This window comes from Peromyscus maniculatus, chromosome 11 (assembly GCF_049852395.1).
Source record: "Peromyscus maniculatus bairdii isolate BWxNUB_F1_BW_parent chromosome 11, HU_Pman_BW_mat_3.1, whole genome shotgun sequence".
In the NCBI taxonomy this organism is placed as follows: domain Eukaryota; kingdom Metazoa; phylum Chordata; class Mammalia; order Rodentia; family Cricetidae; genus Peromyscus; species Peromyscus maniculatus.
Window position 1 is genome coordinate 43759318 of NC_134862.1, and position 22648 is coordinate 43781965.

Below are 22648 nucleotides of genomic sequence, written 5' to 3' on the forward strand. Positions count from 1 at the left end.
CAGAGGCCATGGAGGGGTGCTGCTTACTGGCTTGCTCCTTGTGGCTTGCTCAGCCTGCTTACCTTATAGCATCCAGATCAGGTATGGCACACAGCGGTCCAGGCCCTCCCACATCAATCATCAACTGAGAGAACATAGCACAGGTTTGCCCAAGGGCCAGTCTGCTGGGAACACGTTCCCAAATGAGGTTCCCTCTTCTGAAATGACTCTATCTTGTGTCATGTTGACACAAAAACTGGCCAGCCCAGGTGCACAGGTGGCAATGGCATTTGGGATCGAATGTCACCTCTTGGCCATCAGCCTACTCACATTAAACCAAACACTAAGTCCTGTAGATGTAGAAGCGTCCCTGGGGACCCTGGAGTCCGGGCATACACCAGACATTGCACAGAGCATCGGTAATCTGCACCCACCAAGGCCCTACAGTGAATTAAATGGTGAACTCCCTAAATGGCTCTTTGGATCTGAGCTACTGATACTATAAATCCAATTAAAAAAAAACCCATGGCTGAGAAAGTCTTGGGCCCTAGGGGACAATTTAGTGCTGTTGTGTAGCCGAATTGACATGGCTCCAAACTGCTTTCTAAACATTTAGAGCCAGGTGGTGGTGGCAGTGGTGGAGGCGCACGCCTTTAATCCCAGCACTCGGGAGGCAGAGGCAGGTGGATTTCTATGAGTTCAAGGCCAGCTACAGGGAGAGTTCCAGGACAGTCAGGGCTACACAGAGAAATCCTGTCTTGAAATAAAACAAGACAAAATGAAAAAGCTAATCTCAGACTTAATCAGAGACGCTTCTCTTGCCAATGAACATCAGTCAATACAGAGACTCACGGCCGCTCCAGATGCTGAGAGTACGTGAAGAGTGAATGCCCATCCCTAACCAGAACATTCATTGCAACTCCTCTAAGGCTGGGGAACAATTACAAAAGGGATGTTGGGGGGTTGGGGACTTGCTGGAAGACAGGGAGAAGGCCGTGGAGTGCAGTTGCCTCCACCGGCCTGCACAAGACTGGGCTTGTCATCAAACAGGGAAGGGCAGAGGCTCACAAGACTGCTGAGCCATTGGCTGCTGGGGGATTCTCAGAGAAGAGCTGTTGCAGGAGAACTGTTCATACAGCCAATCCACTGTGCCAATAAAGCCATAACCTTAAATCAAAGGATGGAGTCAGTGATTGGCTGGCTGGGATCGGTCTTAGAGGTTTTGGAGGACTTAGGAGGTCTGCTAGAGAGGACAGGAAGACAGAAAAGAGAGGGATTTCCAGGGGGCTTCCGGAGCTGGTGGATCAGGAAAAACTTTCATTGGATTTGTCAGGTCTTTATCTCAATTTCTGGCTCCCAAGTTTTTGTTACACTGAAACAATTTAGGTAGTCATCTTACCTGGTGCCCAACGTCGAGCCATGTATATCCACATAAGGCCTGAGAAAGTTTAAAAAAAAGAAAAAGAAAAAAGAAAGGAAGGAAGGAGGGAAGAAAGGAAGGAAGGAAGGAAGGAAGGAAGGAAGGAAGGAAGGAAGGAGGAAAGAAGGAAAGAAAGAAAGAAAGAAAGAAAGAAAGAAAGAAAGAGAGAGAGAGAGAGAGAGAGAGAGAGAGAGAGAGAGAGAGAAAGGAAGGAAGGAAGGAAGGAAGGAAGGAAGGAAGGAAGGAAGGAAGGAAGGAAGGAAGGAAGAAAAAGAAGTTTGGAACATGGAGTCAAATGTGATGCCTGCCTGGCAAGGCTTCCTGGTGACCAAGGTCTCTCAGATAGGCTTGGTGTACAGAGACAAGGCTGCCAGTGCCGTATGCTAAGCTGAGCCGTGCAGCAGCTGACACAGCAGTTTAGCATTTGTTTCACACGGTCAGAGAACGCTGCAGGAGCTTAGTAAAGTCAGGTCCAGACACAGAAAACCTCTAAAAAAGGTACAGTATGTTAAAAAAATGTGCTTAGATGCTGAAAAAAGAAAATAGATATAGACAATCATAGAAAAAGTAGTTTAAAAATAATAAAGTCTTTACAGAAAGAGCAAAGTAATATAAAAAAAAAAGCCAGTAAAGATGGAAAATACACAGGATGCCTGGACCCTGTATGGTGTTTTGTTGACTTTGAAATTTTTAAATGCTAATGTACAAAAAAAATAGCTGCTGAGAGACAATGGATTATGGAAACTGCTAAATTAAACCAACCTATATATTTTAAGACTATCTTAACTTCAACATGGAAGTCAGAAAATATGTTGCATTGGGGGAGAGGTTTTGCTTTTGTTTTCACAGGAGATAAAAAGCTATGGATTACTTCAAAGTTAATAGAGATGAGATTTGATTGGAGGAATCCTCCTGAAAAATCTTGGCTACAGATATGAAAAAAGAAACCAAGAAAGACCATAGGACAGGTGATATATATGCTGATCCCTCTACATGGGAACAGCTCTGGGACTGGATGAGACATGATAAATCTTCTTGGCTACAGAGTCCTCATGATTAATTATTGCATGCCATCCTTTCATATGACATGGATAGAGGTTTGGTTATACAATCCAAACAAACTTATAAAGTTGACAGATGCCTCTTACCTGCTCAAACATAAAACCAAAAATCAACTTTAACTGACTTGTGCACACCACACATTCCATACTTGTGTTAATGCAGATATATATGTTACCTTTAAAACTTTGTGTTTTCAGAACAAAAGAAACAGAATAATGAAGACAAGTAGCCCAGGTCATCCAGCCTCTCAGAGTGCCTCTGTTGCAGTTTCCTCAAAATTCTACATCCAAAACAATTTCGAAGCTGCTAGCTGAGATGTTCCAGCCTCACAGACTACTCCAGCCAGGACTTCAGAAAAGCTCTACACTTTCCCATTACACAGTGACTGTATAACAAATGATACAGCTAGTTTTCCCAGGACTTGACTATTATCCCAATTTTCTCAGGGTCCCCTAAAGATGCTGTCACCTCCAGACAACAAGAAGTAATTTTAAGAACATGACACCCTCATTCCCAAGAGGTGGGGTGGAAAGTTTGAGTCATTTGATGGCTGTTTGTCATCACTTAAGGGGGTTGGTAACAAGTCGTTATTGGTCATGGCCAGGAAAAAAGCTGAACAAAAGAGATTGGATTCAGGGATCTCTTTCTGAAGGGAAAAAAAGGTGAGGAAATAGCATAGAAATGATAGGATAAAAATATGGATAGTTGAGTCGACTTTTGAATAATCACTAGTCTCAAATATTTTACATTGGTATATATTTTTGTATATTAATACAAATAAGGTTATTTTTGTTAGAACATGCTCTATATATGTTTCTACTCTTGTTTAAGGTATTATACCTATGCAGCACATTTAAAATGTAATTTATAATTAAGAAATACAGGTTAGTAGTTAGTCATCTATAATAATCAAATGTGTGACCATGTTAGGTATGTTTTCAAGGTTAAACAGAGATATATTTTAGATAGACTGGGGGTCTTCAAACACTACAGAGACCTACAGAATGTGGCATTTAAGATGTTTTAATAACCTAAGACTTTTCATGACAGTGAGACATGTCTGCTTCTGGCAGCCCCAATCTAATTCAGAGAAGATGATGGGCATCAAAGGACCTTCACATGGACTTTGCTTCATTTGTGGCAAAGTTAGCCACTGGGCAAAGAGATTGCCCTTGCCTCAACTGCTGACAGTATACTGGCCAAAATGGACAAGCAGGACACAAAAGAAGGCAACTGCCAAACTTTGCCAAGACAAGGTAGGACAGTCCTTCAGAATTCCTGCATCATGGAAAAACCTGTCAAATATTCTAGACCTGTAGGCTGAAGATGGATGCCCCAACTGCTGTAGAATAATCCTTTTGTACACTGTGAAGATTTGTTACTCAGATTGGTTTAATAAAGGGCTAAATGGCCAATAGCTAGGCAGGTAGAGGTTAGCTTGTGGACAAAAAGAGATCTTGGAGAAGGAGGGTGGAGTCGCCAGCCAGATGCCCGGGAAACAGGAAATGAATATGCCTTGCTGAAAAAAGGTACCACCACATGGTAGAACGCAGATAAAATATATGGGTTAATTTAAGTTGAGAGAGCTAGTTAGTAGCAAGCCTAAGTTATTGGCCAAATGTTTATAATTAATAATAAGTCTATATGTGGTTATTTTGGGAGTGGGTTGGCAGGACAGAAAACCCTGCCTACACCCAACATTGCGGAATAACCTTGGGGTGACTGTCCAGGCAGCCAGATGTCTCTGTCCTTTCTTAGTTTTGGAAGTTACTTGCTCTGCACTTCCTGTTTACTCAGGTAATATTTTATCCTTCCTGGGTCTCTGATGGGGTTGAGGACTAGATAGTTATAATTAGACTTTTCCTTAGATATGATAGAAAGTAAATTAGGTACAAAACTTTGGACTCACAAAAATAAGATAGATAATAGAGTATTTTCTCTGAATTTGCCAAATACTAATGGACTGGACATTGTGAATGTATTTCTTACTTGGTAATTATTCTTATTGTATATAGTTTTACATTATTAGAGTTAAAACTTTTCTTTTTTTAGACAAAAAGGGGAAATGTTGTGGGAGAATTGTTCATGCAGCCAACCCACTGTGCCAATAAAGCTACCTTAAATCAAAGGACAGAATCAATGATTGGCTGACTGGAATTAGCCTTAGAGTTCTTGGAGGATTTAGGAGGTCTGCTAGAGAGAAGAAGACAAGAAGATTTCCAGGGGCTGGTGAATGGAAAAATGTGGAGAGAGGGTCTGCTGTCCTTGGATTTATCAGATCTTTATCTCAATTCTGACTCCTGAGTTTTTATTTACTGAAACAATTCAGGTACCCATTTCAAAGAGCAATCATTGTCTTCAGATGTGGACTCACAGGTGAGCCTATCAGGCTCCAGTGGACAGTTTCAAGCTAGTGATCAAACAGATGGCCCTCTTTAAACTAAGTGGGTCACAAAACAAGACAAACAGACATGAATAAGAAGGGACTTGTTGGGAAGCAGAGGATGTCAGGGCTGGAAGAGAGATGGGGGGCTCTGGTATCTTTTGATTGCTTGTCTTGGCCTTGTTTATTTGTCCCCTGTGACCTCTTGAGGGTATTTATAATTCTCTTCAGATAGAGAGATCTGAGAAAACACAAAAACAACAAAATTACAGGAATTTATATATATTGTTCAACAATAGTCTTGATTCCTCCACAAAAAGACACTAACAGATTGTATTAGAAAAGAGAATCCATCTTTTTGCTGCCTCCAAGAAACATACCTCACATCACGTCGGCACAGGAAAGGACTTCTTGAACAGGATCCTGGTAGTGTAGGCATCATGGCTAACAATTAATAAATGGGACCTTATGAAAATAAAAACTTTGTATATCAAAGGACACCAGCATTTGAGGGAAGAGGTAGCCTACAAAATGTGAGAAAAATCTTTACCATCTATACATCAAGGGGTATTGTCTAGACTACACAAAGAACTCAAAAAACTAAACATCAAGAAAATAACCCAGTTAGAGATGGGGCATAAAATTAAGTAGAAGCCAGGTGTGGTGGTACACACCTTTAATCCCAGCACTCAGGAGGCAGAGGTAGGTGGATCTCTGTGAGTTCGAGGCCAGCCTTGTCTACATAGTGAGTTCCAGGACAGCTAGAGCTGTTATACAGAGAAACTCTGTCTTGAAAATAAAATAAAGTAGAGAGTTCTCAGATGTAGCATGAATCCTAATTTGTCTTAATAAAAATCTGGAGCCAGATATAGGGGTAAATGCTGAAAGATTAGAGAAGCAGAGCAGCCAGCCACTAGAAAGACTTCTTATCTCCACCGAATCCTCAGCCTGAAAGAGTTCTCAGCTCCTGTCTCCTCCCTCCTTATATTCCTTTCTCTGCCCAGCCATACCACTTCCTGCCTCCACCTCCCAAGTTCTGGGATCAAAGATGTGTGCCACCACCGCCTGGCTCTGTTTCTTTTAGACTGGATCAATCTTGTGTAGCCCAGGCTGGCCTTGAACTCACAGAGATCTGTCTGCCTCTGCCTCCTGAGTTCTGGGATTAAAGGTGTGTGCCACAACTGTCTGGCCTCTATGGCTAACTAGTGACTGGCTTTGTCCTCTGATCTTCAGGCAAGCTTTATTTATTAGATCACAAACAAAATATCATCACACTCAGAAGCTGAAATACAAATGGCTCAGAAATGTGTTTTAAAATTCTTTGCCATCAGGGATATGCAAATTAAAACTACTTTGAGATTTCTTCTTACTCCAGTCAGAATGGCTAAGATTGTAAAGAAAGAACAAAAATCGATAGCAAATGCTGGCATGAATATGGGGAAAGAGAACACTTCTTCACTGCTGGTGGGAGCACAAACTGGTGCAACTACTATAGAAAACAGTGTGGAGGTTCCTCAAAAAGCTAGAAATAGACTCACCACAGGATCCAGCTCTACCACTGCTGGGCACATACTCTAAGGACTCTATATCCTCCTACAGACATGCTTGCCCACCCATGTTCACTGCAGCTATTCTCACAGTAGCCAAGGAACAGAAACAACTTAGGTGTCCATCACTGAAGAATGGATGGTGAAAGTGTGGTACAGTTATACAATGGAATATTATTCAGATGTTAAGAAAAGTGAAATTATACAATTCTCAGGTAAATGGGTGAATCTAAACAACAATCATTCTGAGTGAGGTAACCCAGACCCAGAAAGACAAACATCATGTTTTCTCTTACTTGTGAACAAATCTTCATATATGTGTCTTTTGTTTGGAGTAGCCATAGAGGTCAGGAAATTATTAAAAAGGCCATGGGGGGGGATTTCAAGGAAGGAGAGCTAGAACATGGTAGCATAGAGCATTAAAGGAGGACAGTAGGAAGGGAAGGGTTAAATGGGAGAGCAGGGTCAGAAATACAGTCATTATTACTGTGAAAGCTTCCATACAAAATTTAAAAGGAGTCCTCCCTATAACAGGGTGAAAAAAAAAACCCTACTAGACACCACAGATAAAGGAATAAAAAGCCAGAACCAGGAATGGGTTACCTCTTTCAGAGATGTTGGGCAGTAGGTCCCATAGACCTCCAAACATTGCAGGCAACTGACAAACACTTTTGGTTACCCTCTGGAACTTGATGATAATGCCCTGTTGCTGAAGACACCACACACCTGAGTCATGGGACATGGACAAATCAAGCTGCTATGGCACTCACTGAGGCTCCATCCCTGCCGGAGAGCTTTCAGGGTGTTGGAAGATGCTATGTATGCTACTGGAGGAGAAAAGCAATCATCCATGATATCCCACTGTAACTCAGGGCTACAATAACTACTGGCCTTGGAAGACATGCCCACTTGGGCAAAAGAGGCATGGATATCATTAGAGTAAGCAACTTGGATTGAAGGCTTCTTCCACAAGATGAAACCCATATCTGGTTATCTGGTAGTTGTTGGTGCCAAGAACCTGTGTCTAGAAAGGTCAGAAGCCATAGAAGAGAACTACTACTATTATTCTACTAAATGGACATAGTACTTGTGGTGGTTTGAATGTAACTGGCCCCCATAATCTCATAGGGAATGGCACTATTCAGAGGTGTGGCTTTGATGGAGTGGGTGTGGCCTTGTTGGAGGAAGTGTGTCACTGTGGGGGTAAGCTTTCAGGTTTCCTGTGCTCAGGATCGTCCAGTGTCTCAGTTGACTTCCTGTTGCCAGCAAGATGTAGGATTCTCAGCTATTTCTCCAGCACCACGTCTGAGGATAATGGACTGAACCTCTGAAACTGCAAGTGAGCTACCCCAATTAAATGTTTTCTTTATAAGAGTTGCTGGGGTCATGTATCTCTTCACAGCAATAAAAACCCTGATTATAATTATACTTATAATATACCCATAGATTTATGCATCTCTCAACCCTCATCAGAGAAGTTTCTTTCCTCAGTAGTTGGTGATTAACACAGATAACCATAACTGGCAAGATGTAGAGAATAGGAGACTAGAATATTCCGCCCTAAATGGGATATCTATATCACACTCCCTTTTCCAAAGGCTCAGAGAGGGGAGGTGGGCACAAAGTCCCACCCCTAGCTGAGGAGATATGGACAATTATTAACTGCTGGGAGAGGGAGAGTCAGTTTTCTCTTTTCTTTTCTTTTTTTTTCTTTTTTTTTTTTTTCCCGAGACAGGGTTTCTCTGCATAGCTTTGCACCTTTCCTGCAACTCAATTGGTAGCCCAGGCTGGCCTCGAACTCACAGAGATCCGCCTGGCTCTGCCTCCTGAGTGCTGGGATTAAAGGCGTGCGCCGCCGCCGCCGCCGCCGCCGCCGCCGCCGCCGCCGCCGCCGCCGCCGCCGCCACCCGGCTTGAGTCAGTTTTCTTTAAGGATGTGATCTCTTGTAGGTGGTCCATGTTCCAGTGGAAGGCCACACATCCAAGGGTCTATGGGCAGCAGAAATGGACTTGATAGAAAAGAAGAGAAAGAGGAAGAGTAGACACAAAATTGGTTAGGTCAGAAGTGGATTTGAGATGAGCTGGGAGGGGCGGGTACCATCAAAATACAGTGGATGAAATTCTCAAAGACCTAATAAAATCGATGCAAAAGAGGGACCAGGATGCATTACACAGATGTACGAAATGTCAAAGAAGATAGTTAATAAAAATTCTAATATATATATATATATATATATATATATATATATATATATATATCCCTACCAGAACCCCAGACTGTGGCCTTGTTTGCAATAAAGGTCTTTGCAGAGGCAAAGAATGAAAGGGTCCTGAGGTGAGACCACACTGGATCGGTGTCCTTAGAGGCAGCAAGGGAGAAGCTACAAGAATGTAGGGAAAGGCCGAGAGCGATGGAGGCAGGCAGAGCGGGAATGTGCTGTCCCGGGCCCTGGGACTATTCAAGTCACCAGAACTAGAGGATGAAAGGAAAGCCCTCTAGAGCCTCTCAAGAAGCCACAGGCCCGCCCCACACTCATCTCAGACTGCTTCCTCCAGAACCAGGAGAAAACAAGTCCCTGTTGTTTCCAGAGTCTCAGTTCATTACAGAAGCTGTAGGGAGTTATCACTGCACAGGTCTTGACTGTTGCTGAAATCTTAATCGCTCTGTATCATCGTGGGTATTTTCTCAATCATGGATAAAACAAATTAGTATCATGTAGAGAGTAAGAATAATACTGTGAAAATAGTTTCTTCGTGAGCCGATTATCTCACAGATGGAGAAACTTAAGTTCAAGAGAGGGCCGTGGGAGACCAGGGAGACCTGATTTAGACCACAGCTGCCCTGGCCTGGGGGCCCCTTGGTTTCTCCTGGGCAGCATGAGGCTTGGGGCTGCCCACGGTGTCTGCCCACCCACACAAAGAGCAGAGTCACGCTTGGCCAGCAGGAAGGCTGCGCGCCCTTCTCATTTCTTCTTTCTGCCTCCCGATTTGGCAATCGCAAAAGTCCACCTTTCACCCTCTGATCGCTCCAGAGAAGCAAGGATTTCGAAAGAACAATGTGTCGTGTTTTCTCAACCCAGGCTCCCGAACATCCTAGCCCTCTGTTTGCCACCCGCAGCCCTTTACTCTCCTCCCTCGGGCATCTATTTCCACACTCCTGGCCGTGCGGGCAGCAGGCCCGTCGGATCAGAGCAGGGTGAGACCCGGGGAGCTGGTGTGCATGGAGCTGACATCTGCCGGAGCCAGCATCATGGTGCAGTTCATGGCCTTGGCAGGTGCGTAGTCTTGGACAGGGAGAGTGGGTTGGGTCTCAGGAGCCATGGTGCATGAGGATGCGCATGGCCTGCGGCTCCCTCATACTGTGCAAGGAGGCAAAGGGGCCCAGGCGATCTTTGGTTCGTTCCGCCTGTGCCTGCCTCCTAGCTTGACTACCCTTTTCAGTCCAAGTGTTGGTGCTGTAAGGGGGAGGTCTTCCATGGGCTCTTTCCTGGAAATGCAGTCGGTGAGCCTGCACTGGGTGTCTTTTCCCTCCTGAGTATTTAGGTTCAAGGAGCAGTTACCTTCCCTAACCTTATATTGCTTGTCCTCCAAGAAGGCAGCCTGGGGTGTTCTTACAGAATAAAATATTATTTTATGTATTTCTATTATGTATTTATAAATTATTTTATTGTGTATGTGCCTGCATGAGTTTATGCGTACCACATGCATCCAGGTGCCCACAGTGGCCAAAAGAAGACATCAGATCCCTTGAATGGAATTATAGGCGGTTGTGAGCTACCTGATGTGGGTGCTGGGAGTTGAACCCAGGTCCTCTGCAAGAGCAGTAAGTGCTCTTAACCACCACATCATCTCCCCAGCCTCTTCTGGCAAATTTCATGCAGATTTTTCTTTTAAGATTAAAAAGAAAATCTAAGATCATCAGAAAGGCGGGAACAAATTCTTTGAAGGATCCTGCCAGCCTTAGGTCTTCAAGGCTTCTGGGAACATTCTTAGCCGTGCTGTGGCAAGTGGCGGGAATATGAATCATTAGGACCAGAGGGACCAGGTGGCAAGCCCATCAGAAGATGGCGTCTCCTGCCCAGCCCTTCCAGATGGACTCTTCCTAGCCCTGGGATGGGTTTTCCTCTCATTCCACAGAGATGTTTTTCCTCTGCATACCTCATTAGTCCGCTGTTTTCCCATAATCTTCCTAAATCCACACCACCCTCTAATGCATCCTCGTAGCCAGGAAAACTTCCATCAATTCTTGCGATCAAGCCGGGGTGGAAACAGCCCCTGGCTGTCAGGTCTTGGTGCAGAAATGAACGCTTCCCTCCTGGGTCTCCTCTGGAAGGAGAAAGCTTGGTTTGTACGAAACCAACTTTGCTTGGCCACCTGCGCCCACTCTGCCTCTGCCAGCACGTGGGACCCGGGCCTGCGGCACTGAGAATGGCATCCTGACTTCTGTGTCTTCTCTTGGATTACCAGGTGTGACGACTCTGTTGGTGGCCCAGTGGGGTAAGTGACACCTGCGTTTTAGGCCAGTACTTGCTCCCTCAGCCCGTCCCTGTTTCTGTTATACTCCTCCATTCCAGTCACCACACACACACACACACACACACACACACACACACACACACACACACATGTTTCTGTTATACTCCTCCATTCCAGTCACTACACATACATGTACACACACACACACACACACACACACACACACACACACACACACCTTGTTTCTGTTATACTCCTCCATTCCAGTCACTACACACACACACACACACACACACACACACACACACACACACACACGCCTTGTTTCTGTTATACTCCTCCATTCCAGTCACTACACACACATGTGCACACACACACACACACACACACACACACACACACCTTGTTTCTGTTATACTCCCCCATTCCAGTCACCACACACGCATGCACATACAAAAGCACACATGGACACACACACACACACACACATACACCTTGTTTCTGTTATACTCCCCCATTCCAGTCACCACGCACACATGCACACACACACACACACACACACATGCACACACACACACACACACACACACACACACACACACACAAGCTCTTGCCAAACCAGAAGAACCAACCCAGGGACCAAGCTGACTCCTTCCAGGCCATAGAAACCAACTGTGCCCTCCTCACTCGACTCTCCCGTGTCTGTTCTCACAGCATCTGCACACTTTCTAGTATGTATCACAGTTTCTCTAGTTCTTGCCTTAAACTTCTTCTCCCACAGACTCTGAGCCCAGAGGTAAGGGAAGCTAAGTCCAGCCCTGTGGTTCCAGCCCTGTGGCTCAGCCAGGACATGTGTGCTTGCATTTGCTGATGGGTGTAGAGCTAAGAGAGTCAGAAGAGGGATCCCACATCAAACAAAAAATATCTAAGAGATCTCCCAGGCATTTCAGCAACTCAGACTCCCAGGTCCCCTTCCCATCCCACCTACTTGCTGGGCATCAGTGGTCCAGGGATGCTGGCCTCTCAGGTTCTTGTTCTGAAGGTGCTAAGCATGCTAGGCTTAGCACTGGGTACTCCTCTCCCCTCTTGGTCGCACAAGAGGGATCAGGCAGGAGCCCATAGAAGTAACACATATGGGAGGCAGTGAGGCTGGAGATTTCTCCGAAAGCTGAGTGAAGCCCCAGCTGCCTCCAGGCTACATCAGTGGAGCACAATAAAGAAGACTTTGTGTGCACTAGGAATTAATGTCTGCAAGCACCCAGAACAGAGCTCACTGTGTCAGCCCTCATCTGTGAGCAGCCATAGACATGTCTCATGTCTCCCATGAGACACAGTGTGTGGGCGGATGTCCTCACTTCAAGAGGAGGAAGCTGGGTTATATGAGCAGTAGGCTGGCATGCTAGAGGGCATGCTTTCACCTAACCACCATGTTGACTCTGTCGCATAAAATGTGTTTGTAGCATGTGATGCGCAGTGGTGAGATGCGGTTCCATGTGAGCCTCCTGATTCCCTCCTGCGTGGCCCCTGGGGTGTCTCTTCTGGCTTGGTCCCCTCTTTCTTCCTTTTGCTATGAGGAGTCCACGAATCCATGTACACACCCCTCCTCACAAGCTCCACTCCTGGGTCATTTCTGTCAGAGCTGTTGACTACGCAAAGGTTGCTCTCCTTTGGAGCTGACCATACACTCTGGGTTGGGTTCTTCATGGACTAATTTTCACTCACAGTCTCCTTACACCTCTGTTTCCTCCTCCACCTTCTCACCGACACTGGACACACAGAGAGGGACAGCTGGGAGGTTATAAAGAGATCCTGTTGGAAGAAAAGGAAGTCCCAGGGCCTAGATGTCAAGCTCCCCATTCCACCAAGTCCCTGGCGTAAAATACCACCTTGTACATTCCGGAGCAGCTCAGGAAGAGGGCCCTGAGTCCAGATGGACTAGGACCAAACAGGAGATGGACCCAGAGTTTGTCTTGACTGGTGCAGGATTGAAGACAACCATTCTTGCTCTCCGATGCCCTGGTCCTGGCTCAGGGTTGCCCTCCAAGGGACCGTCAGCATTTGCCCACTGGGCATAGGGCCTCTCCCCTGCAGCCTTTCACAAGTTATAAAGACACCAGACACAAGTTACCCTTCCTGCATAGTCTAGGCTCTTTACTGGAACCTCGGCCATGACATTGATAAATGTAGGCTCTCTACAAGGAATAAAAAATAAATGCAAACTGTTTTAATGGAAGATTAAAGAAACATGAGCCAAGGCCTGGAACTGGAACGGCCCCCCTGTGCTGCCTCAGACATTTGCATTTTAATTGGCATGGTGAAGTATTCCCAGCTGTGTTTTGTAGGTTCCGCCTCTCTTCCGTTGGCAAAAGAACATGTCATGTTAACTCCCTTTGGGCCTTGTGATAGGGCCGCCCAGGGCTGCCCTGGGTTTCAGGACCTGGAGCAGACAGTCCCTGGCCAGAGGGACCTGGACTCTGAGCCTTGGTTGTCAAGGGGTCAGGAGACCAGGATCCGAGCACCCTGCCTGCTCTACCCTCTTGAGGTCATGCTGACTGAGAAGTCTCCCAAGCTCATGAACCTCAGTTTGCACAGGGTGAAATGAGCTTGGTAATCAGGGTTCTGCCGCTGACAGGCGGCCTGTGACCCCATGACCAACCTGTGTAAATGCTTTCCTAACTGTGAGGTACTAGCCCAAACAAAAGCAAGCTGTATTTCCTTCAGCCCTGAGCCTAGATATACGAGACACTCATGGGCATTGTCTCCTTGGGGCAGAGACCACCCGTTCCCAGGGGCTCTTCTGACAGACATTCTTTATTTCTCCCCTGACTGGTCAGGCTCTGCTGCAAAGCTGGTCTGCTACTTCACGAACTGGGCCCAGTACCGACCGGGGGCAGCTCGATTCTTACCCAGGGATGTAGACCCCAACCTGTGTAGCCACCTCATCTACGCCTTTGCTGGAATGGACAATCACCAGCTCAGCTCTGTGGAGTGGAACGACAAGCTTCTCTACCAGGAGCTGAACGGCCTAAAGAAGACGTGAGCCAAAGGGTGGGGGCGGGAGGGGAGGAGGCAGGGGTGGACAGATTGCCCCTCCCCCCCCGCCCACTGCACCCCTGCCATTGACCTGCTATGTGGTTCTGAGCAGGTCACATCCCCCTTCCCCTCTCTGCTTACCTGTGCTTATAGAGAAGAGATAGGGGTAGATGAGAGAATTGTCAAGGGCCCTTCTGGTTTAAACCTGAGTAAGATAGGGATTGCAGAACTGTTTCCTACTTCCTCTTGGGCATGCTCTAACATGTATCCATCTTCAGCTCCCTTACAAAGGCCCTCTGAGGACTCCGGTCACTTACTTCCCGAGTTCCCTGTGTATGCGCCCCTCTGTGGCGCTGCCCCAGTTAGACACAGGGTCCTCTGTGTCACACACGTCTACCTCAGTGGACTCAGCGCAGCCTGTGTACACAGCGGCATGCTCGGGCCTGTTCCTGCTGTCGCTCCCACCTAAGCTCTCGTTAATCCTCTAAGCTGGTGAGGTACAACCTTGCACATCTCTTCTCTTTTCAGGAACCCCAAGCTGAAGACTTTGTTAGCCGTCGGGGGCTGGACCTTTGGTACCCAGAAGTGAGTGGACCTGGACGAGTGGGTGGCAGAACCTTCGGATGGGAATGTGGCACACTGGCAGGCAGAGCCCTCCTCAGGGAAAGTAGGCCAGGCCAAAGCATGACAAGGGGCGGGGTCCTGGACCATGGGGCTTTCCCCTCTGGTTCTAGGCCCCTCATCAGGAGAGGATGGCAGTGGTGCAGGCTTGGCTCCAGGTTGCCAGTCTTATCCGAAGACCAGAATCTGAAACAGCGGAGAGCTCTGACCGATCCAGCCTCAGTCTCCTCCTCCATGAAGTGGGGGGAAGAGAGGACCAGGGGTCCCAGACAATATGCAGTGTGTTTTCTGAGTGCTCAATGGGATATCTTGTCAGTGAGATTGAGCCTGGCCGCCAAATTATTGTCCACTTCTGTAGTATTTTCTTACTTATGAAAATAATAAAGCTAGAAATCTCCTAAAAAATCTAGGATATACAGTTCCCAAAGCTTTATATAGTTAAAAAATATTTTTGGACTATGAGACCTTATGAGAATCTAATGAATGCTATGACTCAACTTCCCAAAATAACACATTTTTTTATTAACATTGTTACGGTTTTTAGCTTGGTATTCTCAGAGACATGGACCGAAGAATTAACACCATTAATTTAATTGAGTTAAAAGTTAATAAAAATAGAATCAAGAATTCTTTGGGGGGTCTACCAAAGAGGGAAGATGAGGGAAAGGTGTCCCTGGGGCCCATGTGGAATTCAGATGATCTCTGGACAGCTCAAAGGCTAATAATCCCAGCACACAGTCCTCCACTTCATCTGCCGGGGTGCTCAAGCAGGGGGTCCCCAGGTTCCCAGATCCTTTTGGTCTCACTGTTTGCCCCCTAACTGCTGCACAAGCGTCTGTCCCTTTTCTCCCAATCTCATGGAGAGTAGGGTTCGGGGTAGTCCTGACTGACAGTGACAGTTCCAGGGGCTTCAAGGAGCTTGGGGCAGCCCTGGTGACATTGACCTTAGGGGTTAGAAAGCTCTTTTTTTGTTCCTTTCCTTAACTAGGCCCCTAACCTGTCAGCAAATATCCCAGCAGCCTTGGGGCAGCCATCTTGGAGGCCTTCCTGGTGTAAACACAAGATTGGGATCCCGAGTATCTTTTCACTTGTCCGTGAGCAAGACAGAGGCCCCTGGGCTAGCCCAGTCAGGTCACACCCCTTCCATCATTTCACAGGTTCACAGATATGGTGGCCACGGCCAGCAACAGGCAGACCTTTGTCAACTCGGCCATAAAGTTCCTGCGCACTCATGGTTTTGATGGCCTTGACCTTGACTGGGAGTACCCAGGAAGCCGTGGGAGCCCAGCAGTAGACAAAAAGAGATTCTCAGCCTTGCTACAAGTATGGCTAGGTGGTTCTAGAGTCACCCAGTCTGCCCAGTGACTCGGGGTGGTGGCCCTACAGTGTTTGAGTGCTGCTCTGTCCCCAGGGCCAGCAGCTTCAGACCCCAGAGTGTGAACACCTATGGGTGTGTGTGGGGGGGGGGGTAAGAGGGTGGGGCGTCCTGCTAGCTCCTGCCTCTGCCTTCATTCTGAATTCCTCCCACAGGACTTGGCCACGGCCTTCCAGGAGGAAGCCCAGACCTCAGGGAAGGAACGGCTCCTTCTGACAGCAGCTGTACCAGCTGGGCGAGACCTCGTGGATGCTGGCTATGAGGTGGACAGGATGGCTTTGTGAGTCTCGGGCCGTCCACTTAGACCCCATGTCCTCCAGGGCTGGAGAGGCCCAGGGTGGTTGAGCTTCCCAGAAATGGAGCAGATCTTTGCCTCCAAGATGTGGCTTTCACCCAGGTGGTGGTGGTGGTGGTAGTGCACGCCTTTGATCCCAACACTCAGGAGGCAGAGGCAGGCAGATCTCTGTGAGTTCAAGGTCAGCCTGATCTACAGAGAGAGTTCCAGGACAGCCAGGGGTACACAGAGAGATCCTGTCTTGAAGAAAAACAGACAAACAACAACAACAAAAGATGTAGCTTTCAGATGCTACCAGATGTCTGGGAAGTCTGTTTTCTGTATCTGCTGCTCTATTATTACAGACCTTCTATGCAGGCGTGGGGGCGGGGTTGTTCTTTTCTTCCTTGGGAACTCACTGTTAAAGAAAGAATACCTTTGGGACAGGGAGGGAGAGCAAAGCCCTTAAGCATCTCCAAGAATATGGGAGGTCACGTTAGCTCCATGGTGTGGTCTGTGGAGCTGCAGCCTCTACGACACTTAAGAGCTAGTGTGGTGATGTGAGTGCACCTTTATTCCCAGCACTCAGGAGGTAGAGGCAGAAGGGTCTCTATGAGTCTAAAACCATCCTGCTCTACACAGTGAGTTCCAGGCCAGCTACATAGAGAGATTGTGTGTGTGTGTGTGTGTGTGTGTGTGTGTGTGTGGACATTAGAAATGCAGCCTGCTGAGCAAACACCTACATTTTAGTGAGATTCTCAGGGGACTTGTGTAATAAAAGCTTGGGAAACACTGAGCTAGATTGCTTCCAAAATGGCAAAATCAGACCAGCTTTCTTGCACAGAACAGGAAGCACCTCAGGCTGCAGAAGGGACGGTAAGCAGGGGGAGGCCACCAAAGACAATGGCCAACCCCGCAGTGCGAATGAGACCGCTCTAAGGGCGAGGGATGGAAATGTGATGAATAGAGCCAGACTGAGCCTACCATCTCTACGCTGCCTCCCCACCCACACCCCAAGGGAAGCATCTCCCACCCATGTTCTCACCGCTTCCTACGCCTCCTGCAGGAGCTTGGATTTCGTCAGCCTTATGGCCTATGACTTCCACGGCTCCTGGGAAAAGACCACAGGACACAACAGCCCCCTCTACAAAAGGCTAGAAGAGGGTGAGGCAGCCACTGGGCTCAACGTGGTAAGTGGTCAGCGGGTGAGACAGGGGTCCTCCGACCAGTGGGACCTGCTCAGTGGCCTCATTGAACCCCGAGCCCCTAAGGGAAAAGGAAAAGCCAGCGAGACACCAGGGGTTCCCTGTTCTCTCTGCTTGTCTCTTTATTCTGTCCTGCTCGCCAGATGGCAAAGCCTCTCCTCTGCAGCGTGTTAGATAACAGAGCAAGTCACTTTAATGACATCAGACACACAGGGGACCAATGGGGAAGCCTCCTTGGAACTTGACTCTCCAGCCAGTGTGGCTCCCACGTGTTTCACATCCTCCTCCCTTGTCCAAGGTTGATAACATCGATGAGAGTGTCACTCATGGAGGAACTACCCAGCCTCAGAACAGGGCAGGCTGGCCTTAGACTGCAGTTGGCTTTTCCTGCCCAAATCTTTCTCCTGAGAAGTCTGGATACTTTCCATAAGCCCAGTCTATGCTTACAAGCCAAGAATAGCTTGGATCATTTCTCTTTCTTAAGGCAACCACCACCATGCCCTCTACATTAGAATGCCGTTTGCTTTTGGTGTCCTGTATCTCTGGGTCGGCTGGAGTGGGACATTTTTCTCTGACTCTTTCACAAAGTTCCTCCTGTGGGCTGGAGAGTCACATCAGGCCTGACTGCTCACCTCATCTGGAACACAGCGTGGGTTTCCAAGGAAGCTAAGTAGCTCAGCCAAGTGGGAGACACAAGCTGCCTGGCACGTGGGGAGGGAGCCCCACAGCTTGGTGTTCTCTGGGCTGGAAAAGGAGGTCTTTCCCTTTGACCACAGGTCTTCTACTTGCTGCACTGTGTCTGAGGATTGCTTCGGGCCATGGGAGTCTCTTGTTCAAACATATACTTTTTTTTTTAAAAGGCGCCATTCAAGTTGGCAGGGGGGCCTGAGTTTTTCTCTCAGAAAGCTGGGGTTTGATCACGGGTAAATTCTTCAACCAACAAAAAGAAATCAATGCAGTGAAACTGTCCTTCACCCGAGAGGCCTGGACTCACCTTGAGAAAAACAAGCCACAGTCTAGGCCTGAAGGTTGACTCTTCATCTTTCAGTACTTACTCAGTATGATGAGATTAAATGTCTCTTCCAGCCATAGGCCTAGGATTACACACCTCAAGGACCATAGGACTGTGGAAAGGCCTTCTTCGGAGGTGGGTGGTTAAACCCTGGGCAAGCAGACCCAAGACCCCGATCTTGTTCTCAGGTGAATCTTATAACTATAATAAGCTAACAGAAAATGCTCACAACTTCCTGTGTCGCATCTGCTAGGTTCCTATACACGCCCAGCCCTTGAATTCAAATGGTTGTTTGTATTAGTTTTATTCTAAACACTTTGCTGAGTGAGGCAGGAATTTCTGTCTGCATTCTTCAGAGATGTATTCCAAGCCTCTAGAACAGAGCCCAGCACACAATAGACTATTGGTGACTGTTTGTTCTGAAATGGCTGTCTGGTTCCAAAGCCCCGAATCTGGCTATTGAACCTTGCAGCTTCTCTCACAGGGGTTAGGAGTCTAAGGCGGGATTGAAAGAAGATGGGCATGGTGGGATGCTTATGAAGAGCCTTGGGTGCAGCAGAGGAGATCCCCCTACCCCGTCCTCAGGTAGTCAGAACTAAGGTAAAGGCAGATTAACCAGGCCCTCCTCCTTCTCTACCAGGATGCTGCTGTGCAGCTCTGGCTACAGAAGGGGATGCCTGCCGGCAAACTGATCCTCGGCATGCCCACCTATGGACGCTCTTTCACCCTGGCCTCCTCATCAGACAACAGAGTTGGGGCCCCAGCCACAGGGCCTGGTGCTCCAGGTCCCTATACAAGGGAAGGAGGGACCCTGGCTTACTTTGAGGTAAGAGGGCCTCTAGCTATCCTGAGGATGGTGGAGGGGTTCCTGGGAGGTGAGAGGACGTCTCCTGTAATTGCTGAGTAAAGGTGGTAAGCATGGAGAATTCTGGCCAAGGGTACTCCACTCTACCCTGGCCATCTTGTGTAGGTCCTTAAGCTCAGGTAACTGAACTCTAACTCCACAGTTCTAGGCTACTCCATAGAATCTACTGTGTTCTCTGCTTCCTCAGATGGGAATTTCTCAACCTCTGATCTCCTCTTGGCACGAGGGGGCAGGTACTGTTAATCCCAAAGATTCGAGGAGAAAGACCACTGACCCAAATAATCATAGCCGAATTAATTTAAAAACGCTTCTTTAAAATTCGTATACACAGGCTGCCTTCCCCTAAGGCAGGATTCAAGAGGTCAGCATTAGATCTGGGGAAGATAAAGTTTTTATAGCTCAGGGATAGAGGGGTTTCCAAATGGGGGATTTGTCAGGCAAATAGGTGGGGATATAGGGGCAGAACATAAGTATAACAAGTTAGTCATAATGACCTCCTGAAACAAAGACATGATTGCAAGGTGGTCATAACAACAGGTGGTGATAACAACCTTTTTGAAACAAAGACTTGGTTGCCATTTCCTGTAACAGGCAGTAGAGAACTGTGTGTAGTTAAGGTTACAGGTGGGGCATAGTTCAATCCTTGAGAAATGGAAATTTTACCATAAACAGTAATGTACCCAGTTTGTCTTAAAACACAAGCTTGTTTATCAGTACCTGCTAGTGTTCTTCTTCCTCCCTAATACAGCTCTGTTCTTACAGGTCTGCTCCTGGAAAGGAAAACACAGAATCAAGGACCAGAAGGCGCCCTACGTCTTCCAAGACAACCAGTGGGTGGGATTTGATGACATGGAAAGCTTCAGAGCTAAGGTGAGGTCCAGCCCTACTGGGAGGGGGTGGCCCCTGGCAGATCAAAGGCCTGTCAAGAACACCTGCCCTCCAGCTCTCTTCATGGACGAATGTTCCTGTGCTCCAACATTTCCCCCTCTTCATGTGACAGTAGTTTGAACATTTATCACCTGTTGATGAAGAAGAGGCAGAATGAAGGCTGGGGATGTAGCTCAGTGGTAGAGTGCTTGCCTGGTCTGTACAAGGCCTAGGGTTCAGCCCCCAGTACAGAGAAACATGTATGCACACTCACTCAGAGAGAGAGAGAGAGAGAGAGAGAGAGAGAGAGAGAGAGAGAGAGAGAGATTTCTCTACGTGAGTCATCCTCTTGACAAGATTAGTATTTTACCAAAATACTAACTCTATAGGCACATGAAAAGGAGAAATACGTATGGTGGGACATGTGATTTTATCCAGGCTGTTGGCCAGATTTGGAGCATATTCATGTGTCATTGACTTCCTTACAGGACCCCTTCCTCCTGCCCAATATGGGTTCCTTTATGCATTTCCTCTTCCATAAGAGATCCTCAGCTCCTGAAGAGACAGAGCTACATTTTTGTCAGCAGGCCTCATAGGACAGACGGGGGGGGGGGGGGGGGGGGGGGGTTTTCAGAAATGCCGATGAAGCCCCCTGTGGGAATCTCAGAAGTGTAGACGCTGTTCAAGGAGATGGGAGGAAGGAATGCAGAGGAAGTGTGCTTGAGGCAAGGCCTAAGGCCTAGAACGTAGTCATTTAGGGAGGAAACTGTAGGCAGACGGGGTGGAGAAGGAAGAGATGGACCCTGAGAACAGGGTGGGACCCATGAAGGAGAGTGAGGCTAATAATAGGTCCAAACCACCCTAACCGTTCGCTCTCAGACAACACTCCACATCATGGTGCCCTGAATATCTCTGAGGGAACACACAGCCACAGTGTATTTCCTCAGGAATCCTGAGGGTGAAGAAGAAATGAAGATATGAAGACAAAGCTTGCTTCAGAACTTTCAGGAAGCTGAGACCTGATTCCCTGTAGTAACTGAGTCTATAACAACCAGTAGGTAATACTTTGCTCACCTACACCTGCTCATCCCCCCACCCCCAGGTCAGCTATCTGAAACAGAAGGGGCTGGGAGGGGCCATGGTCTGGGCCCTGGACTTGGACGACTTCACAGGCTCCTTCTGCAACCAGGGCCAGTACCCTCTCATCCGGACCCTGCGGCAGGAGCTGAGTGAGTAAGGGGCAGGGGACCAGAGGCTCAACTCAGAAAGTGGGGTGCACACCCACCCCTCTCATAAGTCTTTCTTATGAGGAAACAACCGTGCCCCAATATTGTGATTTCTCAAATTCCATGCACCCCGGGAGCTAAGGAAACTGTTGAAACGATGCGCTTTCACACCCCTTTCCTGTCTCTTGTTGGCAATACGTGCCAGAGTGTGGTAACAGGAATTCCCTCCAAAGGTCTCGGCCTGGGGGCAGCTGTTTGCTCTTGCCAAGAAGAGAGCCAGCCCTCACCCTGCTGTGTGGGACCACCTAGGTGCCCGTCACCAGTGTATGGCTAAGTGTCACAGCTGGTGTATGGTCGCCAGCTGCCTAGTACTGTGTAGCCCAGGTTGTCTTCCAGGCAGTGCCGAGCTGTGGCTGTGGCTGCGGTCTGGATGTGGTGTGGGGGGATCTGGGCTTCTGCCTCCGGCGGCTGCTGCTGTGTGTTGGCCTGTGGTTTGGAATCTGTTGGGCCAGGATGGGTTGTGTCTTCCTTGTCTTCCTAGGTCTTCCCTCCGTGCCTCCGAGAAGCCCAGAACAGGAAGCACCTGGACCACACCAGCCTCGTGAGCCAGAGCAGGGACCCAGCCCAGGCATAGATACCTTCTGCCAAGGCAAAGCTGACGGGCTCTACCCCAACCCGGGGGAAAAATCCAGCTACTACAGCTGCGCAGGGGGGCGGCTGTTCCAGCAGAGTTGTCCCCCCGCCCTGGTGTTCAGTGACTCTTGCAAGTGCTGTACCTGGAGCTGAGTCCCTGGAACCCCGTCCACTCCAGCCCGAGGCCAGGCCTGGGAGTCCCCCAACAGCCCGCCTCTGCTTTCCCTAGGGGCTGCAGGCTTCTCCGTTCGTTCAGTGCCCCGGCCTCTGCTCAGTTTCCGGGCTTCCTTTTTGTCTCTTCTGGGCTGCCCCTTTACCTGCAAAATAAACTTTTAGTTTTCACCCCTGATGTAGTAACTCAAAGAGGCTAAGGCACGCTGTTGATTCAGAAACTTCCCTAAGGGACCAAGAGAAGAGGGTGACAAGGGGCAGGCAAGGTCAGAGCCAGAAGGTCCATTCAGGATGTGCCAGGCCCCATGAAAGTCTCGCCTCACTGAGTCCACGTGCCAGCATACAGGTGACAGCTTACAGGGCGTGGGCAGGCTGCGCACATCCACTGGTCCTTGTTTCGGGAGCCTTTGGGGAAAGATGCTTAACCTCTGCTAGACAGTTATTTCCCCAACGGACACGTGATGGCAGCAGAGAAGAACTTTTCCCTGTTTACCTCTGTC

The 22648-nt window shown here is 48.0% G+C and overlaps 1 protein-coding gene across 1 annotated transcript; it reads left to right on the plus strand.

Moving 5' to 3' along the window:
• Positions 1-9474: 9474 nt before the first annotated feature.
• On the plus strand, positions 9475-22326 carry Chit1 (chitinase 1). Its single transcript, XM_006982475.4, has 11 exons — positions 9475-9665; positions 10858-10887; positions 13701-13902; positions 14428-14484; positions 15678-15843; positions 16051-16175; positions 17236-17359; positions 19027-19212; positions 20014-20121; positions 21221-21347; positions 21886-22326. The coding sequence occupies exons 1-11, from the start codon at positions 9611-9613 to the stop codon at positions 22128-22130; spliced, it is 1425 nt and encodes a 474-aa protein (XP_006982537.1). The 5' UTR covers positions 9475-9610; the 3' UTR covers positions 22131-22326.
• Positions 22327-22648: the final 322 nt, after the last annotated feature.

Coding starts and splice junctions, on each gene's coding strand:
- Chit1 (XM_006982475.4), top strand. CDS start 9,611: ATGGAGCTGACATCTGCCGGAGCCAGCATCATGGTGCAGTTCATGGCC. Junction 14,485..15,677: donor TGGACCTTTGGTACCCAGAA/GTGAGTGGACCT, acceptor ATCATTTCACAG/GTTCACAGATATGGTGGCCA. Junction 17,360..19,026: donor CAGCCACTGGGCTCAACGTG/GTAAGTGGTCAG, acceptor CTTCTCTACCAG/GATGCTGCTGTGCAGCTCTG.